The 18671-nt window shown below is 45.6% G+C and overlaps 1 protein-coding gene across 2 annotated transcripts in view; it reads left to right on the top strand.

The window, feature by feature from the left end:
• The first annotated feature begins 2028 nt into the window (after nt 1–2028).
• LOC129715300 (zinc phosphodiesterase ELAC protein 2-like) overlaps nt 2029–18671 on the top strand; it is a 50824-nt gene continuing 34181 nt past the window's right edge. For both annotated transcript variants that reach the window (XM_055665160.1, XM_055665159.1), the window contains exons 1-10: nt 2029–2347; nt 5728–5778; nt 5885–5955; nt 6963–7027; nt 9191–9248; nt 9334–9402; nt 11546–11665; nt 12942–12997; nt 14843–14901; nt 15477–15549. In XM_055665160.1, coding sequence (XP_055521135.1) covers nt 2055–2347; nt 5728–5778; nt 5885–5955; nt 6963–7027; nt 9191–9248; nt 9334–9402; nt 11546–11665; nt 12942–12997; nt 14843–14901; nt 15477–15549 — 915 coding nt within the window. In that variant the 5' untranslated portion in view covers nt 2029–2054. The remainder of the gene's footprint in view (nt 2348–5727; nt 5779–5884; nt 5956–6962; nt 7028–9190; nt 9249–9333; nt 9403–11545; nt 11666–12941; nt 12998–14842; nt 14902–15476; nt 15550–18671) is intronic.

Genomic DNA, 18671 nt, shown 5'->3' with positions numbered 1-18671 from the left:
ACAGAGGTCAAGTAATAATGCTTTATCTCTCGACATCACCACCTATATCCCTCGTTTCCCTTATCCCTAACCAGTCTGAAGAAGGGTCTTGATCAGAAACGTCACCCATTCCTTCTCTCAAGAGATGCTTCCTGTCCTGCTGAGTTACTCCAGCTTTTTGTGTCTATCTTCACGAAATAATTAAACAACAATACACCCCTGACCCACAAATTATACCGCTGCTGTGTCTCTAAAGCACCAGGGACTGCTAGAAACTTAAATATCCAGACCTTTGACTGTGTTGAGGGGCTGTAGTGCTTTTATAACATAGAAAATAGGTGTAGGAGGAGGCCATTGGACCCTTTGAGCCAGCACCGCCATTCATTGTGTTCATGGCTGATCATCCTCCTCCATTGTCACAGAGTAAGGCTAATGCAAATTGGAGGAAGAGCATCTCATATTTTGCTTGGGCACTTTACAGCCCAGTGGTATGAATATTGATTTCTCCAACTTCAGGTAGCCCCGGCATTCTCTCTCTCTCTATCCCTCTCCCACCCAAGACGCACCAGCTTCTCGTTTTCACCCAACAGCTAACAATGACCCGTTTCCTTTATCGTCATTCATTTCTTGCATATCATTCATTGTCCTTTATCACTCTGCATCATCGCCTATATCTCTCGCTTCCCTTACCCCTAACCAGTCTGAAGAAGGGCCTCGACCCGAAACGTCACTCATTCCTTCTCTCCAGAGATGCTACTTGTCCCGCTGAGTTACTCCAGCATTTTGTGTCTTTCTTCGGTTTGTACGCCTAAACTGTTTGGTCACATGCGGCAAAAAAGGTCAGAGCCCCATTGGCACAGCTGGTAGAATTCCTGCTTCAGGGGTTATAGGTCCAGTGGCCTCCGTACAAAAAAAAATGCCCCTGATGTGTAGGGAGTGGATGAGAAAGTGGGATAACATGGAACTAGTAGTGTGTTCCATGCAGTTTGTCACAGCTAAACATTTCAGTATTCAGTATCAGTATTCAGTATTTACTTGAAGGTCATTTTAACTGAGTACTTACATACACAGATGAAACGAAAACGTTGTTTCTCAATCAGTTCCCATCAGTGCGGTTAATAAAAACAGAATAAATACATAGAAACATAGAAATTAGGTGCAGGAGTAGGCCATTTGGCCCTTCGAGCCTGCACCGCCATTCAATAGGATCATGGCTGATCATCCAACTCAGTGTCCCGTACCTGCCTTCTCTCCATACCCCCTGATCCCCTTAGCCACAAGGGCCACATCTAACTCCCTCTTAAATATAGCCAATGAACTGGCCTCGACTACTCTCTGCGGCAGAGAGTTCCAGAGATTCACCACACTCTGTGTGAAAAAAGTTCTTCTCATCTCGGTTTTAAAGGATTTCCCCCTTATCCTTAAGCTGTGACCCCTTGTCCTGGACTTCCCAACATCGGGAACAATCTTCCTGCATCTAGCCTGTCCAACCCCTTAAGAATTTTGTAAGTTTCTATAAGATCCCCTCTCAATTCTAGAGAGTATAGAATTTAGGAATACATATGGTTTTAAAAATTAAAATTACTATATCTAAAATAGGCCTAAAAATTGAAATAAAAACCGATTAAGACCGAACAATGGCTTTCACTCAGTGAATTACAAAGAAATGTTAATTGCCCTTTGTAAAAATGCCCCTGGTGTGGATGAGAAAGTGAGATAACGTATAACTAATGTGAACGGGTGATCGATGGTGTGTGTTTAAACTAAACAATCCATTCAGAAGATTGCAATGAAGTAATTGTAACAGTAATTGACCAACATTGCTACTGTAACACTGAGATGTATCCATGCAGGCAGGTTGCACAGTCTGGGCTCTGCACATTGTTGCAAGCAGACTGTGTGTGTGTGTTGTGTGTGTCAAAGATCTTATAGCTCTAAGATCTTTGGTGTGTGTTGTGTGTGATGTGGGGGCGGAGATTGCCAGCAGGCAGCACCAGAAGTTGTCAGAAGCAGCGACGGAACTTGCCGGCTTGCAGCTTTGATGCTGAGCATGGGCAGGGTGTGAGACAAGCTGGATGTCCGCGGCCGGCAGCTTGCACCGGGCACTAGCTGGGTGGACGCGGCGCCTGTGCTGCTCCTGCTCCAGCTCCAGCCCCAGCCCGCACCTCCGGCAGCTCAACATGTCCCTCAGGCCGGCCAGACAGCGCAGGAGGGACAAACCTCCTCCCGACACCCTGCGCCACCTCAAGTCCAGGGAGAAGAGGAAGCATGGGGACATGCATGGTCCTGCCACTGTGTACATGCAGGTGGTGGGGACGGGCAGCAGGGAGAACGGTGCATCCCTCTATGTATTCTCAGAATACAACAGGTAGACAACCCCTTTTAGCTCTTTCCCCCTTTAGTAACGTTTCCTCAACCCTAATGTCTGAATATCCATGTACAGACTTGGGCACAACATGCTGGAGTAACTCACTCAGGCAACATGTCTGGTGAAAATAAATGAACATAATGGGTGGCGTTTCAGGGTCGAGACCCTTCTTCAGATTGAGAGTCAGGGTGGAGGACACGAGGGGTAAGGGGAGATACAAAACAAAGCAGAGCCCCTGCATCGATGACTCAGGAAAGGTGGAGCCCACAATGATCCAGTGTTGGCTGGTGACAGGAATACAAGCAGTAAAATTAACAAGAGGATTAGGGTGGGGAGGGACAGAGAGAGAGGGAAAGCATTACCCATACTGCTGGGTTGTGAGCTGCCCGCCCAACTGGAATATGAGGTGCTGTTCCTCCTATGTGCGTGTGGCCTCATTGTGATAGTGGAGGAGGCCCAGGACATTTTAACTCCCCTTCCCACTCTCATACTGACCTTTCGGTCCTGGGCCTCTTGCACTCACTTAGTATCAAAAAGAAAGTATCTGATGAAAATGACCATGGCCAGGCTCAGAAGTATCAGGTCCCCCCCCAGTCGACTATCTCCTAGTGCACTGCTGTTAAATTTCAAGATCTGGATGATTATTTTTGTAAAGTTTGATCTGCCTGTCCTGCTCCAGGTTTAAACAGAGCGCTGTCAGTTTAACACGTAACAGGATGAATGGGGGGGGTCAGTAAAAGGTGAATGGGAAGATCACTACAGGGTGGATTGGGGGGGGGGGTAGTGCAGGATGAATTGGGGGACCAGTGTAGGATGGATGGGGGGGGAGGGGGGGGGGGGTGGCAGGAGAATCAATGCCAGGTGGATAGGGTGATCAGCGCAAGATGAATAGATTGGGGGGGAGGGGGAAGATGGGGAGGGGAGCGTAGGGGATGTCAGTGAGGACTGAATAGAGGTGGTAAAGGGGATCAGTGCGGGATGGGGAAGAGGGGTCTCAGAATAAGAGGGGTCGAGGGGGGTGTACAAGAGAGAGAGAGAGGGGGCGAGATGGGGAGGAAGGAAGGTCAGTGATCCTCGGACAACATCGCCCCGCTGCCTTGACGGTCCCTGTCCACTGTCCACTGTCAAGTGCCGCCGCCAGAGGGGGAAGCGGTTAAGAACTCCTCGCCACTGCCTCCCCTCCTCCGCCAGCCAACAGCAAGGTGTGGGGCCGAGCGGTACAGCTCAAAGATCCTATGGCTATAGGATCTTTGGTGCAGCTGCTTCAGACAACGGGAGGAGTCCTCCCCCTCCCTCCCTCCTCCTCCCGGCCTCGGTGTGCGAGAGGGTTTTTTTTTTTTTTAATTTTTTTTTTTTTTATTATTATTTATTTATTTATTTTTATTAGCAGTACAGTAAATCACATTAATACATCGCATATATCTTATTACATTATGTTGTACCACTTCATTTTTTGAGCTTTAAAAAAGATAGAAATAAAAGAAGTAAGGAAAGTAAGCAAGAATCGTCAAGGTGCAGGAAAGTGTTGGGAGAAGAGAACCCCTTAGGGAAGGAATTAGAGAAGGAAGTAAAGAAAAGAAATAAGACCCTAAAAAGAAAAGAAAAAAAAGAAGAAAGGAAAATCAATCGCTCTAGTGTAACACAAAACTCCGCAAAAAAGGATATACCAACCGTGTTTTTATTAAAAATTTATTTTATACCCCCCATTACCAGGTCCTGGTAGCCTTAGAGGGTTTGTTTTGAAAGCGGTTATCTCCGTTTGTGGATTTGCAAGAATAGGTCTTGGCATCATCCTCAGCACAGACATTGTGGGCCGAATGGCCTGCTCGTGCTGTATCATTCTACTATGTACATTGGGGCAAGAGCAATTTTGATGGTATAGGAGGAACTTGACAGGAGGAGTGAGTGAGGTGGCAAATATTTCTCATCTGCATTTATCATAAAGAAAGGCATAAATGTGAGGGGCTTGGCAGATAATAGCAAAGTCTTGAAGAAATTCCACGTTACAGAAGAGGGGATGCTGGCAGTCTCAAAAAGCATAAAGTTAGATAAAACCCCAGTCTACTCAACCTCCTCTCCCTATAGCCCAGACACTGCTCCTGGCCACATCATTGTGAATGTACTTCACACTCTTCCTCGTAACCAAAATAGGAATGGAGTGATTTCTGAAGCATGACACTCACCTGATTCTAAAAACTGCATCAATGTGGTGCATATTGCACTCTACCTGGGCAGCAGAAAGATGGGTGGCAGTGAGGTTGAGTCTTTTATATTTCCCTGATGCCCCAAAACAAAAATAAAGAAACATTTGTATGTGTCGTTAGTTGGCTATAGTCAGATCTGAGAATAGCACAAGTAATTTTGCCAGCAGGCTTGAAGGTGCATCAGAATCGCAGAGGAAATGCACACATGCTTGGATGTGAACATTCGATTCTGATTCAATCTTTATTGTTATTGTGCGGTGTACAGTACAGAGACAACGAAATGCAGTTAGCATCTCACCCAGAAGAGCAAACATAGAATAATGAGCAGTAAAATATATATATATATATACAACAGTTGTAGTAGTGCAATTTTTTCTGGGGGAAGGAGTGTCCAGGGGGGAGGTGACTGGCAATCACCCAGGTGCAGAGTTAAGTAGTGGAACAACCGCCAGCCGCAGGGAAGAAGCTGTTCCTGAACCTGCTGGTCCGGCAACGGAGAGACCTGTAGCGCCTCCCGGATGGGAGGAGGGTAAACAGTCTGTGGCTGGGGTGAGAGCAGTCCTTGACGATGCTGCACGCCCTTCGCAGACAACGCTTGTTTTGGACTCAATGGAGGGGAGTGAGGAACCGGTGATGCGTTGGGCAGTTTTCACCACCCTCTGCAGTGCTTTCCGGTCGGAGACAGAGCAGTTGCCATACCATACTGTTGCTACATCTTGCTGATCCAGCATTTATAAACTGGTGAGGCTGCAATCCATTTCAAAGGCTCATTACAAATTTATGCCAAGATAACTGAGAAAGAAGATGCATTATCAGCATGCTGGAGACAAAAGCTACACTGTGAATCCTGCATGAAGAATGGATGCATGCAGCTAGACTGCCACTGGATGGCAGTAGTGTACTTACCAATACTTTTTGTTAAAGTTTGCAGAAACTAGTGCAAAACATGGTGATTAGGGTTTTTTACTTCAAAGTTATTGTAGCATAAAGGAGGCTGTGACTTGAATATATGCTGGTGTTTTCCGGGAAAGCAATTTTATTTTTATTTGGAGCCATTGAACGCTTTTATGCCGCCAATTTAGTTTTACTGATGGAGAGTTCTGAACGATAATTAGCGAGTTGTATCAAGACAACTTTGGGCCCCAATGGCCATTTTGATCTGTGCTTGTATTGCAGATATCTCTTCAACTGTGGTGAAGGGACACAGAGACTGATGCAGGAACACAAGTAAGGATTCTCTCTTGGTCTGATCAAACGCTTGGCTCAAACATCACTCCATATTTGAGGAATGGATGACAAATTATTTACAAAATAATTTTGTTCTCTCTTACAGGCTAAAGATTTCTCGTCTCGACAACGTGTTTGTGACCAGGATGAGTTGGAACAATGTTGGAGGATTATCTGGTAGGAACTTGGATGTTCTGTAAGGATTCATTTTGAATTTGAGTGACAAGTTTTTTTTTTAAAGGAAAGGGATTTATGAATTTTGATTTCTAGCAACTGTGTCTGGATGACTTTGACACGAGGATTGAGGAAATGTTTCGGAGAGCTGAATTGTTTGTGCTAAATTACTTCAGGGTCAGGCCCTCTTGTGTGCCGATCCAGAGGAGTACAATGGAAATGTATAGAAACATAGAAAATAACTGCAGGAGTAGGCCCTTTGAGCCAGCACTGCCATTCAATATGATCATGGCTGATCATCCAAAATCAGTACCCCGCTCTCCACATAATCCCTTGATTCCATTAGCCATGAGTCTCCTGTGCTGAAACAGTGGGGTCAGATGCCTGTGTGGGTGGGGACTTCAGTGTCTTGTTCGTTACTTGTGTGTATCATTTTTATACCCATGATTAGGAGAGAAGGCAGGTACAGGATACTGAGTTGGATGATCAGCCAAGATCATATTGAATGGCGGTGCAGGCTCGAAGGGCTGAATGGCCTACTCCTGCACCTATTTTCTATGTTTCTATGTTTCTGTGATGGTGCAGCGGTAGAGCTACCTGCCGCCTTACAGCGCCGGAGACCTGGGCTTGATCCTGACTATGGGTGCTTGTCTGTATGGAGTTTGTACGTTCTCCCCGTGACCTGCGTGGGTTTTCTCCAAGATCTTCGGTTTTCGCCCACACTCCAAAGACGTACAGGTTTGTAGGTTAATTGACTGCTGTAAATGTAAAATTATTCCTCGTGTTGGCGCGGACTCGGTGGGCCGATGGGCCTGTTTCCGTGCTGTATCTCTAAAAAAAAAACTTTAAAAAAGCCATTCTGAGTTTGCCTGAGTGGGATTGATTGCAACTAAGTAATTTGCTTGGCTTCTTAAGTTCGTGTGGATCAGGGAACAGACAAAATCAGTCGGCATCCTTCGCTTCAACTACCGCAAGGACTAATGCCGTCTTTTTAAACATGTTTTCTCCAGGTTTGATTTTGACATTGAAGGACACCGGGGTTCCCAAATGTGTCTTTTCCGGACCACCGCAATTTGTGAGTAGCAAGTGGATTATTGGGTTGTGAGCAAATTAGGCAGTGGGGCATTAGCCCCAGTATGCACTTCATTTTTAGTTGGCAGTCGTATCAGAGAGGATACAAACATGGGTTGTTGGCCATTCAATATGTTAATCTGCTCTTCAATTGAAGACTTGGAATTATTCAAGGTGTTGTTGGATATGGTTACTCTTTGGTATCTTAACTGACTTTATAGGCTTTACTAGTTGCTTCTTGTTCTGAAGGCTGAACGGATTTGGCATATGGTGTTATTGATTGAATTGAATTGGATACATTTTATTAGCCAAGTATGTTTACATACAAGGAATTTGCCTTGGTGCTTTGCTCACAAGCAACAACACCATATACAGTAGTAGCCAATTAAAAATAAAACATTAAATGTTGATGGTACACAAAATTGCTGGAGAAACTCAGCGGGTGCAGCAGCATCTATGGAGCGAAGGAAATAGGCGGCGTTTCGGGCCGAAACCCTTCCTCAGCCCCTGTAAATGTTGGTGGCTGAGCCAAACCAGACCATGATGGAGAAAGTGAGGATAGACTCTAGAATGGGAGTGTAAAACTGGACCATCATTGCCTGTGGCAGATTGTTTTTTCTCAGCTGCCGCAGAAAGTACATCCTCTGTTGGGACTTTTTGGCTGTGGAGTCGATGGTGGCCTCCCATTTAAGGTCCTTGGAGATGATGGTTCCAAGGAACTTAAATTACTCCACAGATGTGACTGGCGTTGTTGATGGTGAGTGGGGGGAGGGGAGGGGAGCTCTCCTAAAGTCTACAGTCAATTCCACTGTCTTAAGAGCATTGAGCTCCAGGTTGTTGCGATGGCACCAGGACGGCAGCTGAGTCACTTCCTGTCTGTAGGCAGATTCCTCCCCATCCTGGATCAGTCCAATCAGGGTTGTGTCGTCCGCAAACTTGAGAAGCTTGATAGAGGTCTGAGTCGTTGGTGTAGAGAGAGTAAAGGGGAGGGGAGAGTACACAGCCTTGTGGTGCTCCTATGCTGAGGGTCAACGTGTCCGAGATGTGCTTTCCCAGCCTCACATGCTTCTTCCTGTCGGTCAGGAAGTTGATGATCCACTGACAGAGGGGTTCAGGCACAGTCAACTGGGAAAGTTTGGAGTGTAGTAGCTCTGGCACAACGGTGTTGAATGCAGAGCTAAAATCCACAAACAATCCTTGCATAGATCCCCTAGCGGGCTAGGTGCTGGAGGATGAAATGAAATCCACTGATCTAATGGCCCAATATGCAAATTGTTGGGGGTCCAGCAGGGGGTTTGTGATATTTTTCAGGTGGGCCAGCACAAGCCTTTCAGGGGTCTTCGTGACTACAGAGGTCAGTGCGACAGGTCTGTAATCATTAAGACCAGTAATCCTTGTCTTTTTGGGTAAGGGAACAATAGTGGAGACTTTGAAGCAAGCAGGGACAGTGCAGGTTTGCAGGGACTGGTTGAATATGTCTGTGTAGACTGGTGCCAATTGTTCGGCACAGAGCTTGAGGCCCTCGATATTTCCGGCTTTCCGGGTGTGTGGAACGACCTGCCGGAGGAGGTAGTTGAGGCAGGTATTATCATAATGTTTAAGACACATTTAGACAGGTACATGGATAGTACACAAAAATGCTGGAGAAACTCAGCGGGTGCAGCAGCATCTATGGAGCAAAGGAAATAGGCAACGTTTCGTTGGACGACTTTCAGACCAAATAAAACTGCATTTATTTATGTTTAAGAAAGAACTGCAGATGCTAGAAAATCGAAGGTAGACAAAAATGCTGGAGAGACTCAGCGGGTGCAGCAGCATCTATGGAGCGAAGGAAATAGGCAACGTTTCGTCCCGAAACGTTGCCTATTTCCTTCGCTCCATAGATGCTGCTGCGCCCGTTGAGATTCTCCAGCATTTTTGTGTACCTTTGATTTTCCAGCATCTGGAGTTCCTTCTCAAACAGGTACATGGATAGGGCAGGTTTAGAGGGATGTGGGCCTAACACAGGCAGGTGAGACTAGTGTAGAGGGAAGATGTTGGCTGGTGTAGTCAAGTTGGGCCGAAGGGCCTGTTTCCACAATGTAACTCTATGTTCTACATTAGCTAAGTTAAAACTAATAACTGTAAATCAATTAATACCATTTTCCTTTTTATTTCCCCTGGAAAGGAGCAATACTTGGCAGCGATAAGAACATTCTCTGGCTCGCTACAAGGAATAGATTTAGGTAGGACGCTTGGATATAATGATTGCAGTACTGCTGCCTGTATGAATATTCAAGTACTTAACACATTCTCTCTCTGTCACTTCAGCTGTACGCCCTTACACAGAGCCACACTACGTTGATGATACAATGGCTGTGTATCAGGTGCCCATATTTGGTAAGCTATTTCTCCTGTTCCACTTCCAGCTGTATCTTGTGTTGCTTAACTTGGCCTCTTTTGAATAAGAAGAGATGGTTACTAGTAGCGATGGCCAAACTCAGCCAGTTGGCCACTGGTTAATCTAGATTAAGCCAGCCGAGAACAGCTTCAATTGTTGCCCCTCAGGGCAAATTGAATAGCGTTCTCTGTACTCGATCATAGTTGAGATTCTATGCACCTTTCATTTCAAGGTCTGTGGGTTTAATTCATAGCATGTGCTTATAAAAAGAAATTAAGGGTGCCTGCATCTTAAATATTTTGCCCACCTTTTCGCCTATTTGAATGTTCAATTTGAAGGTTTTCTCACCTCAACGGCATTGAGGCATGACTTGCTGCTAACATTAATTTTAAACCCTGATCAATTTATTTGGCTGTGAATGAGATACAGAGTGGACATTAGAAACACAGCAGCTGATTGAGTCTTGATCTCCAGAAAATGTTTCACAAATGTCTTCCTGAAATTCTGTTCCCTAAACTCAAAACAAGAATGCTTCGGAGAAAATTATACTGGTAGACTCCACGCCAAGCTGTCTGATTAATTTAGCAATACACTCCAAGAATACAGTACCAAAATCTCTAGAAATGACCTTTTATTGATTGCAATGAATGTTTACAGCGTTACCTTTTGTTTTGTGTTAAATGACCAAACTACAAAAGCGATATATAAGCGAATGCACACAGCTCGGTTATCCAGGGTTGGGGAATCGACAGCGAGGAGATTTCGCTAAAGGTCACGACCCGAAACGTCACCCATTCCCTCTCCCCAGAGATGCTGCCTGTCCCGCTGAGTTACTCCAGCTCTTTGTGTCTATCTACGAGACCTAGAGGACATAGGTTTAAGATGAGGGGGAAAGATTTAATAGGAACGGAGGGGCAATCTTTTCACACAGAGGGTGTGGAAGGAGCTACTGGAAGAAACAGTTTAAGCAAGATGGAGGCAAAGTGTTTGAGTAACTCAGTGGGACAGGCAGCATCTCTGGAGAGAAGAAGGGTCTCGACCCGAAACGTCACCCGTTCCTTCTCTCCAGAGTTGCCGCCTGTCCCGCTGAGTTACTCCAGCAATTTGTGTCTCTCTTAGGTTTAAACCAGCATCTGTAGTTCCTTCTTACACAAGTGGTTTAGGCAAATGCCATCACGATATTTAAAGGACATTTGGATAGGAACATGGATACAACAGGTGGGACATTTCAAATGGAAGACGACATATTTTCCATTGTGGCAAAGCTGGCAGTGATGGATTCTGCAATGTTATAGCAAAGTCATCATTTGAGTAATCGTAACATTTATTTGTATAGAAACTGCATTTGACTCATGTTTGTGGTGAATTAATTTGTGATGTCTTAGCTGCAGATTTTTTATTATGTAAAGTATTGACACCTTTGTCAATATGGAAAACATAAAGAGTTGTATGATTGCAATGACTTGTTTGTTGTGAATGTGTTCAATGCAATTTCTACCTGTTGGTCCAACCTGCCCGTATGGTTTGTATGTTCTGCATTCATGGACGTTCAATGAAGGAGGACAGGGAAGACCACATGGTCGAGCAGACTATAGTGCCTCTGCCTCAGAGCTGTAGGGACCCGGGTTTGATCCTTTTCAATTCAATTCAATTCAATTCAACTTTAATGTCATCGCACAAATACAAGTATCAGTACAGCGAAATGCAGTTTTGCGTCAGTCCGTAGTAGTTGTACATAAAGAAAAACAAAAAAGATAGAAAGAGGGAAGATACAGAATAATCAGGAAATACAGAATGATTAAACAAAGGGGACGGAGGGACCAGGGAAAACTATCGTCGGGACTCCGAGTTCAGCAGTGTGATTGTGTTGTTGTAGAAGCTTTTCCTCATCCTACTAGTACGTGACCTGAGGCTCCTGTACCGCCTCCCTGATGGGAGGAGGGCAAACAGTCCATGGTTGGGGTGTGTGGGGTCTTTGATGATCTTCCGAGGCCCGTCTCAGACACCGTTTTCGGTGGAGGGCATCCATGGCAGGGAGCGGGGCACCGATGATGATCCTGAGCGCGGGTGCTGTAGTTTATTATGTCCACTAGCAGCCAACAAATGCTCAAAGTGTGGACAACATCTATTCTTTAATTGCAGCCAAACTGGACTTCAAGAAATCCCCAGGGTCCCCTGGACAATCAAGTTCACCGAAATCTACAAAGCGGCAACGGAAAGATTCTGGGGATCACCTGCCGGAAAAGCAAAATGACAATCCAGGTACAACTTGCATACAATCTGTGCATGCATCAAACTCTCCACAGAATTGTGTGTTTTTTTTTCTCTAAAGCATCTTTGATAAGATTGGGAACGGAGTAATTAATTGTGTGGATGATTTGTGTGGTCCTTTAGGCAAAGTGCTCTTAGAATTACCATGTAACTACTCATTTGTGATAACATTTGCCCAAATGATAGATGCTATTTTCCACTCCAGATGCTGCCCGAACTGCTGAACAACTTCCTTCTTTATTTTAGTTTAGAATCTGTAGATTTAGCTGCTTTTTTTTTTTTTTAATCTTTTCTTAAAAACAATTGATATTTTGTTTTTCCAGAGCTGCTTTTTCTTAGCTAGTAAATGAACCTACGCAGAAAATGATGACTTCTGAGGGTCTTTGTGTCTCTGCGTTGCAATAACAAGTTCCAAATGAACCTAGATCTGGATCTAGATCTCAATCTAGATCTGGTGACAAGTTATCCGTTATGGTCACCAGCTACATTGGTGGACCCAGGAATGGGAGACCAATTACTGTTGGAAAGTGGGTTGGGAATTGTTCAGAGTGAGGCAGTGGAACAGAGAAGGTCCTTTTGCAGAGAAAATGTGGCAGCAAGCCATGAGCCCAATTTATCTCGAACCCACCTTGTTTCGTTCAGAGATACAGATACAGCGTGGAAACAGGCCCTTTGGCCCACCGAGTCCATGCCGACCAGCGATCCCTGCATATTAACATTATCCTACACACGCCAGGGACAATGTTTACATTTACCAAGCCAATTTACCTACAAAACCTGTGGAGGTTTGTAGGTAATAGAAACATAGAAATTAGGTGCAGGAGTAGGCCATTCGGCCCTTCGAGGCTATTCAATATGATCATGGCTGATCATCCAACTCAGTATCCCGTACCTGCCTTCTCTCCATACCCCCTGATCCCCTTAGCCACAAGGGCCACATCTAACTCCCTCTTAAATATAGCCAATGAACTGGCCTCGACTACCCTCTGTGGCAGAGAGTTCCAGAGATTCACCACTCTCTGTGTGAAAAAAATGTCTTTAGAGTGTGGGAGGAAAAGGAAGATCTCGGAGAAACCCCACACGGTCACGGGGAGAACGTACAAACTCCGTGCAGTCGGGATTGAGCCCGGGTGTGCGGTGCTGCAAGCGCTGTGAGGCAGCAACTCTACTGGACAACAGCACTGAGAAGCAGTTGTTTGGGAAGGAGATGTAATGACCCAGATTTCATTCTGAAATGTTTACGTTTAGTGTGTCTATTTTCTTCTAGAAAGAAGCCCAAAAAAATCAAGAGATCCTTCCCTGGTAGTGGCTTTTGTTTGCAAGGTAGGTGTTTTCTCCTTGGTTTGAACCAGGGATAATATCCTTCATTTGAAGTAGGACTGGAGAGGTTTTGGTGGACTTCTGGTGCCCTACTGAATCATTCACTGATTCTGAGTGCACCGATTTAGTGGAGGAAGTTGATGATGCAGATCTGGCAAAGGAGTTTGTAATCAGGCAACAGAGATATAAGAAGGAGCTGCAGATGCTGGAAAATCGAAGGTACACTAAAATGCTGGAGAAACTCAGCGGGTGCAGCAGCATCTATGGAGCGAAGGACATAGGCAACGTTTCGGGCCGAAACCCGGAAGGAAATAGGCAACGTTTCGGGCCGAAACCCGGAAGGGTTTCGGCCCGAAACGTTGCCTATTTCCTTCGCTCCGTAGATGCTGCTGCACCCGCTGAGTTTCTCTAGCATTTTTGTGTACCAACAGAGATTTAAGACTTCTTCCAAAATAACAGAGGCAAAGATGTAGTGATTCTTTTTAACGTATATATGTGTGTAGCCATTTGGTGCTATCTACAGCATGCCATCTGAACGAATGTGTGGAAGTATATTCAGTGTCACTTTCAAAAGGGAAGTGAATTGAAACTGGAAAAAGGAATAATTACCAGCGGCACAGTTGGTAGAGCGGCTGTGTCACGGCGCTAGAGACCTGGGTTCGATCCTGACCTCGGGTGCTGTATTTGCGGAGTGTGCACGTTCTTCCTGCGACCGTGTGGGTTTCTTCCAGATTTCTCCCACATCCTAAGACGTGGGTTTATGTGTTGGAGGACACAGAGTGCTGCAGTACCTCACCGGGTCAGGTGGCATGTCAGGAGAATATCGATAGGTGACATTTCAGGTTGAGACCCTTCTTCAGACTTGACATCTGAAGGTATCTGAAGAAGGGTCCCAACCCAAAACATTGCTATCTTTGTTCTGAGATGCCTCCTGACCCGCTGAGATACTCCAGCACTTCTTTTGTAAACCAGCATCTGCAGTTCCTTGCTTCTACATTCCAGGCTAGGAGGTTAGAAACAGAGAAACATCGAAAATAAGTGCAGGAGTAGGCCATTCGGCCCTTCAAGCCTGCACCGCCATTCAATATGATCACGGCTGATCATCCAACTCAGTATCCCATCCCTGCCTTCTCTCCATACCCCCCGATCCCTTTAGCCACAAGGGCCACATCTAACTCCCTCTTAAATATAGCCAATGAACTGGCCTCAACTACCTTCCGTGGCAGAGAATTCCATAGATTCACCACTTTCCGTGTAAAAAATGATTTTCTCATCTCGGTCCTAAAAGACTCCCCTCTTAACCTTAAAATGATTGCTGTAATTTGTCCCAAATGTGTAGGGAGTGGCTGAGAAAGTGGGATAGCATAGAATTCCTAACTCACTGTATGTCATTGCCATTTGCAGGCGGAGCACCAAGGCAAATTCCTTGTATGTGAATACTTGGCCAATAAACTTATTCATTCGTGCATTCATTCATTCAATTAGTGTGAAGGAGTGATCAACAGTCGGCGTGAGCTTCATGCTTTCAATCAGCCAGAGCTGTGGGGTAGGAGGAGAAGAATAACATTATTGGATGTCTCTTTCACAGAGCCAGCACTGACAAAGTGGGTCAAATCTACTGAAACATTCACTGATTCTGAGTGCACCGATTTAGGGCTCCGATCATAGGGAACAGAAAGGGCCTTTGATTATTATGGGTGTCAGAGGTTTTGGGGAGAAGGCAGGTGAATGGGCTTAGGATGGAGAGATAGATCAGCCATGATTGAATGTCAGAGGAGACTTGATGGCCTACTTCTACTCCTATCATTTATGAACTTTACTCAGTCTTGATACTCTGTTCATTTGCAGCTTCACCCTAAGAAAGGAAATTTCCTTGTTATGAAGGCAAAGGAGCTTGGTCTTCCAGTGTAAGTAGTAAGGATTTCATCTTTTGTACCTTTAATTCTTTCACCTCTGAAATGCCGACAGCACAAATTTGTATTCATAACAATATTAAATTGTAATTGTAATTAATTAATTACCCAAAGTATGTAAATACTTCCAAAGAACTCGATTTGTCAGACAGTCATACCAAAAAAACACATTAAGGAGACATTTAAAACACACCTGAGCAATTACAAACACATGTGTCCCAAACATTGTGGTGCCCTGAAATGGGGGGGACTATGTATAAACACAGCTGTAATTTCTATATGATGAAACCAAAATGTATTAAAAATACCCTTTAATAAAATCTGACAATGTGCCCTTTAACCACATGTCATTTTTTTCTATTACAAATCTCAAATTGTGGAGTACAGAGGCAAATAAATAAATGATGGGTCTTTGTCACAAACATTGTGGAGGGCACTGTATGTACCTTGTCGCATTCAATGCTCTAATGTGACCACCTTTGATTTAAAATTCTGGTTTTATTTCCTTGTTTATTTACCATTTTATGGACATTTATCTGACAGCAATGTTTGCACTTTTCATGTTTCAGAGGCACCTCGGCCATTGGTCCCATTGTTGCTGCCTTGAAGGCAGGAAAGAGTGTTGTGTTTGAGGGGAAGGAGGTTTGTCAATATTATTCCTTAATGAACTTAAAATGTATACAATGGTATATGGACACACTGATCTGTTTTGTAGTAAATGCCCACTATGTTCTGTTGTGCTGAAGCAAAGCAAGAATTTCATTGTCCTGTCAGGGACACATGACAATAAACTCACTTGAAATTGAACTATTGAATCTCTACCAAATTTAATGGTACAGGTGCACAACCTTTTATCCGAAAGCCTTGGGACCAGACACTTTTCGTAATTCAGAATTTTTCGGCTTTCGGAATGGAAGATTTTTAGCGTAGATTTTAACGGCTGGCTCAGTGGTAGAGTGCTCGGCTCATATCCGCAAGGTCGCGAGTTTGCGCCTCGATCCCGGCAGTTACTCGATCGCGAGTTTGAGTCTTCAATGTAGTTTTTTCTTGCAGAATAGGAGAGAATAGGGAGGGTTAGGCTGGGATCATTCTCTGCGAGATAATCTTAGTGCGGGAGACAAGTATAGGAGAGGTGTACTGACTGTGTGGGCAGAACTTTGGAAGTGATTGCCCACCATTCTCAAAAGCCGCTGTGTCTCCCTGTCCCTCCAACTCCAGAGGAATCCGCTGCCCGATGGGCCGCTACGGCGACAAGTGGCAGTTCGCCCACAGCCCGAGCTGCGCCCCCTCATCCGCAACCCGGGTTCCTCTGGAGTTGGAGCGGGGCTGGGCTAGAGTTGTTGCTGGCTGTGAGTCTCTGGGATCTCCATGCTTGCAGTGGGCCTGGGGGTCGGTGTCCCGATGAGGGGGCGCAGCTCGGGCTGTGGGCGAACTGCCACTTGTTGCTGTAGCGGCCCATCGGGGAGCGGCTTCTGGTGGTCCTGACGTCTCTCAGCTCCTGTCCAGGGGGGATGGCCGGAGACGTCAGGACCAACAAGAACCCGCTCCCCGATGCGCCGCTACAGCGACAAGTGGCAGTTCGCCCACAGCCCGAGCTGCGCCCCCTCATCCGCAACCCGGGTTCCTCTGGAGTTGGAGCGGGGCTGGGCTAGAGTTGCTGCTGGCTGCGAGTCTTTGGGATCTCCGTGCTTGCAGTCGGTGTCCCGTTGGTCCTGACGTCTCCGGTCACCCCCCTGGAATGGAGCTGAGACTGGGAACTGTACCGCCCTTGCCCCCTCCCTCTGCAACTGCAAACAACTCCACAGTTCCCAGTCTCAGCTCCTGTACAGGGGGTGGCCGGAGACGTCACAGCCCAAGCTGCGCCCCCTCATCCGCAACCTCAAGACCAAGACGCACCTTGCACACCATCAGCTTCTGTCCCTACGGGGAGCGTGTTCCTCTGGAGTTGGAACGGGGCTGGGCTGCTGCTGGCTGTGGGTCTCTGGGATCTCCGTGCTTGCAGTGGGCCTGGGGGCCGGTGTCCCGTTGGTCCTGACGTCTCCGGTGATTGGCACTAGCTCCGACGTGAAGACAGTGCAAAGCCCCCGCGCCGGTGCAATGGGCGGGGAGCTGGAGAGGGGAGGGAAGGGGTCACACACATGGCCGGGAAGCAGAGGGGTGTAGATGGGGTGAAACTTAAGGGAGCGACAATTTGCTGCTGCCTGCCCGCTGAGTTAAAAAGTTCTCATGCAAGACTCACGATACACTGTGTATCGTGAGTCTACCGTGGGAACTTTTTAACTCAGCGGGCAAGCAGCAGCAGATTGTCAATTATTAACCCTCCCGCGCAATATACCCTCACCTTCTCTTTTATGAATGGGGATTTAGTTCCCCTTTCTTCGAGGACCGACCGGAGGCACCTCTGCGGGGCGCCCTCTGTGAACGTTTTCAAGGACCTTTCTTCAAGGACTGAAAAAATGTCGCTATTCGGCGGTTTTCGTTATTTGGAACTTCGGATAAAAGGTTGTGCACCTGTAATAGTGAAGATTATTTTCTTGTACAGGGGACAGCGCTGTTCAACAGTTCGGCAAGTTTAAGAACAGACACGAGGCCAGCAACATGGAAGAATTGCGCTGCTTCTGATAAGCATTGCTTTGGACTATGTTTACTATTACTGCACCAGCAAAACCACTTAAATTGCAAATGACTTGTTTTTCGATTATGTTGAACTTTGTGCTAAGGGAGAGTCTGGGAGCAAGTTGAATGGTTCAATTAATTCATTGGAATTAGTTTGCTTGGGGTCTGAGGTGTTGGCATCATTCATTTTTAATCCATAAGTAGATGTGAGTACAAATTAGCAGCCCCCTCGGGTTCTTTGTTAAACTTGGCAGAAGCCGGAGGTTCAAACATGTTTTGGATGGATCTGTCTCTTGGGGAGGGTGGAAGGCAAGCTGCCAGTTTTGGAGGTGTGGTGGGTGTAGCAAGGGGTGGTGTGCTGATGTTACCCATCTAAAGCACTTCATCAAATCTCCCTCGCCCTACAAGTCAGTAAAATTCATTCAAATTTGTTTTGATGAAGAAATTTCTTTGAATTTCAAGCACAGTGTGTGGTAATACTGCAGTTGTATTGTAGCCAATAGTTTCTTTAAAAATGTTAAAATAACCACCCTCTTTTATTAAACATGTTCTTTGCCATATACTCTGAACATTTCCTGCCATTTACAAACATTAATGCCCATACACACTCTTGCAATTTAGCACATATTTTCTTTCTTCATTCTTTCTGCCAACTGGGTCCTTCCTCCTTAAGGTGACTTCCTTTTTTCCAAAAATCTTTCGAGCCCAAACTCTCGCCTTTTCCAGTCAGTAGACTCCACGTCATTTTATGTTTCTGGCCTCTTAAAGTTTCACGGGTACCTGCCGTTAGCGCCACGAGTCGCTAAGTTGCGTTCACGAGTTCCGACGTTCCCGCTACGTTAATTGTACGCAGTTACCACGAGTTAAATTTGTTTTAAACTCGGGGTACCTCGTGGGTCAACTCAAACGCTCATAACGCCTAATATCTCTTGCCTATGTCAATGTCATGTCACTTGGCTGTTATTTTTTCAGACTGTTTTCTTCCAATCTATTGTTTTCTTCCCCACTGCTTTTTTCATCCATTGAGTTGTTTTTTTTGCAAGTGCAAATCCATTTCACGAATCTATATCAAAACACTGATTTGAGCAGATGCCTCAAAGAACACTTTATCCTGCGGTCTGGAAAGCTATGACTCACTAAATTCTCTG

This window comes from Leucoraja erinacea, unplaced genomic scaffold (assembly GCF_028641065.1).
Source record: "Leucoraja erinacea ecotype New England unplaced genomic scaffold, Leri_hhj_1 Leri_1102S, whole genome shotgun sequence".
NCBI classification, from domain to species: Eukaryota; Metazoa; Chordata; class Chondrichthyes; order Rajiformes; family Rajidae; genus Leucoraja; species Leucoraja erinaceus.
This window is presented reverse-complemented; position numbering and strand designations above follow the sequence as displayed.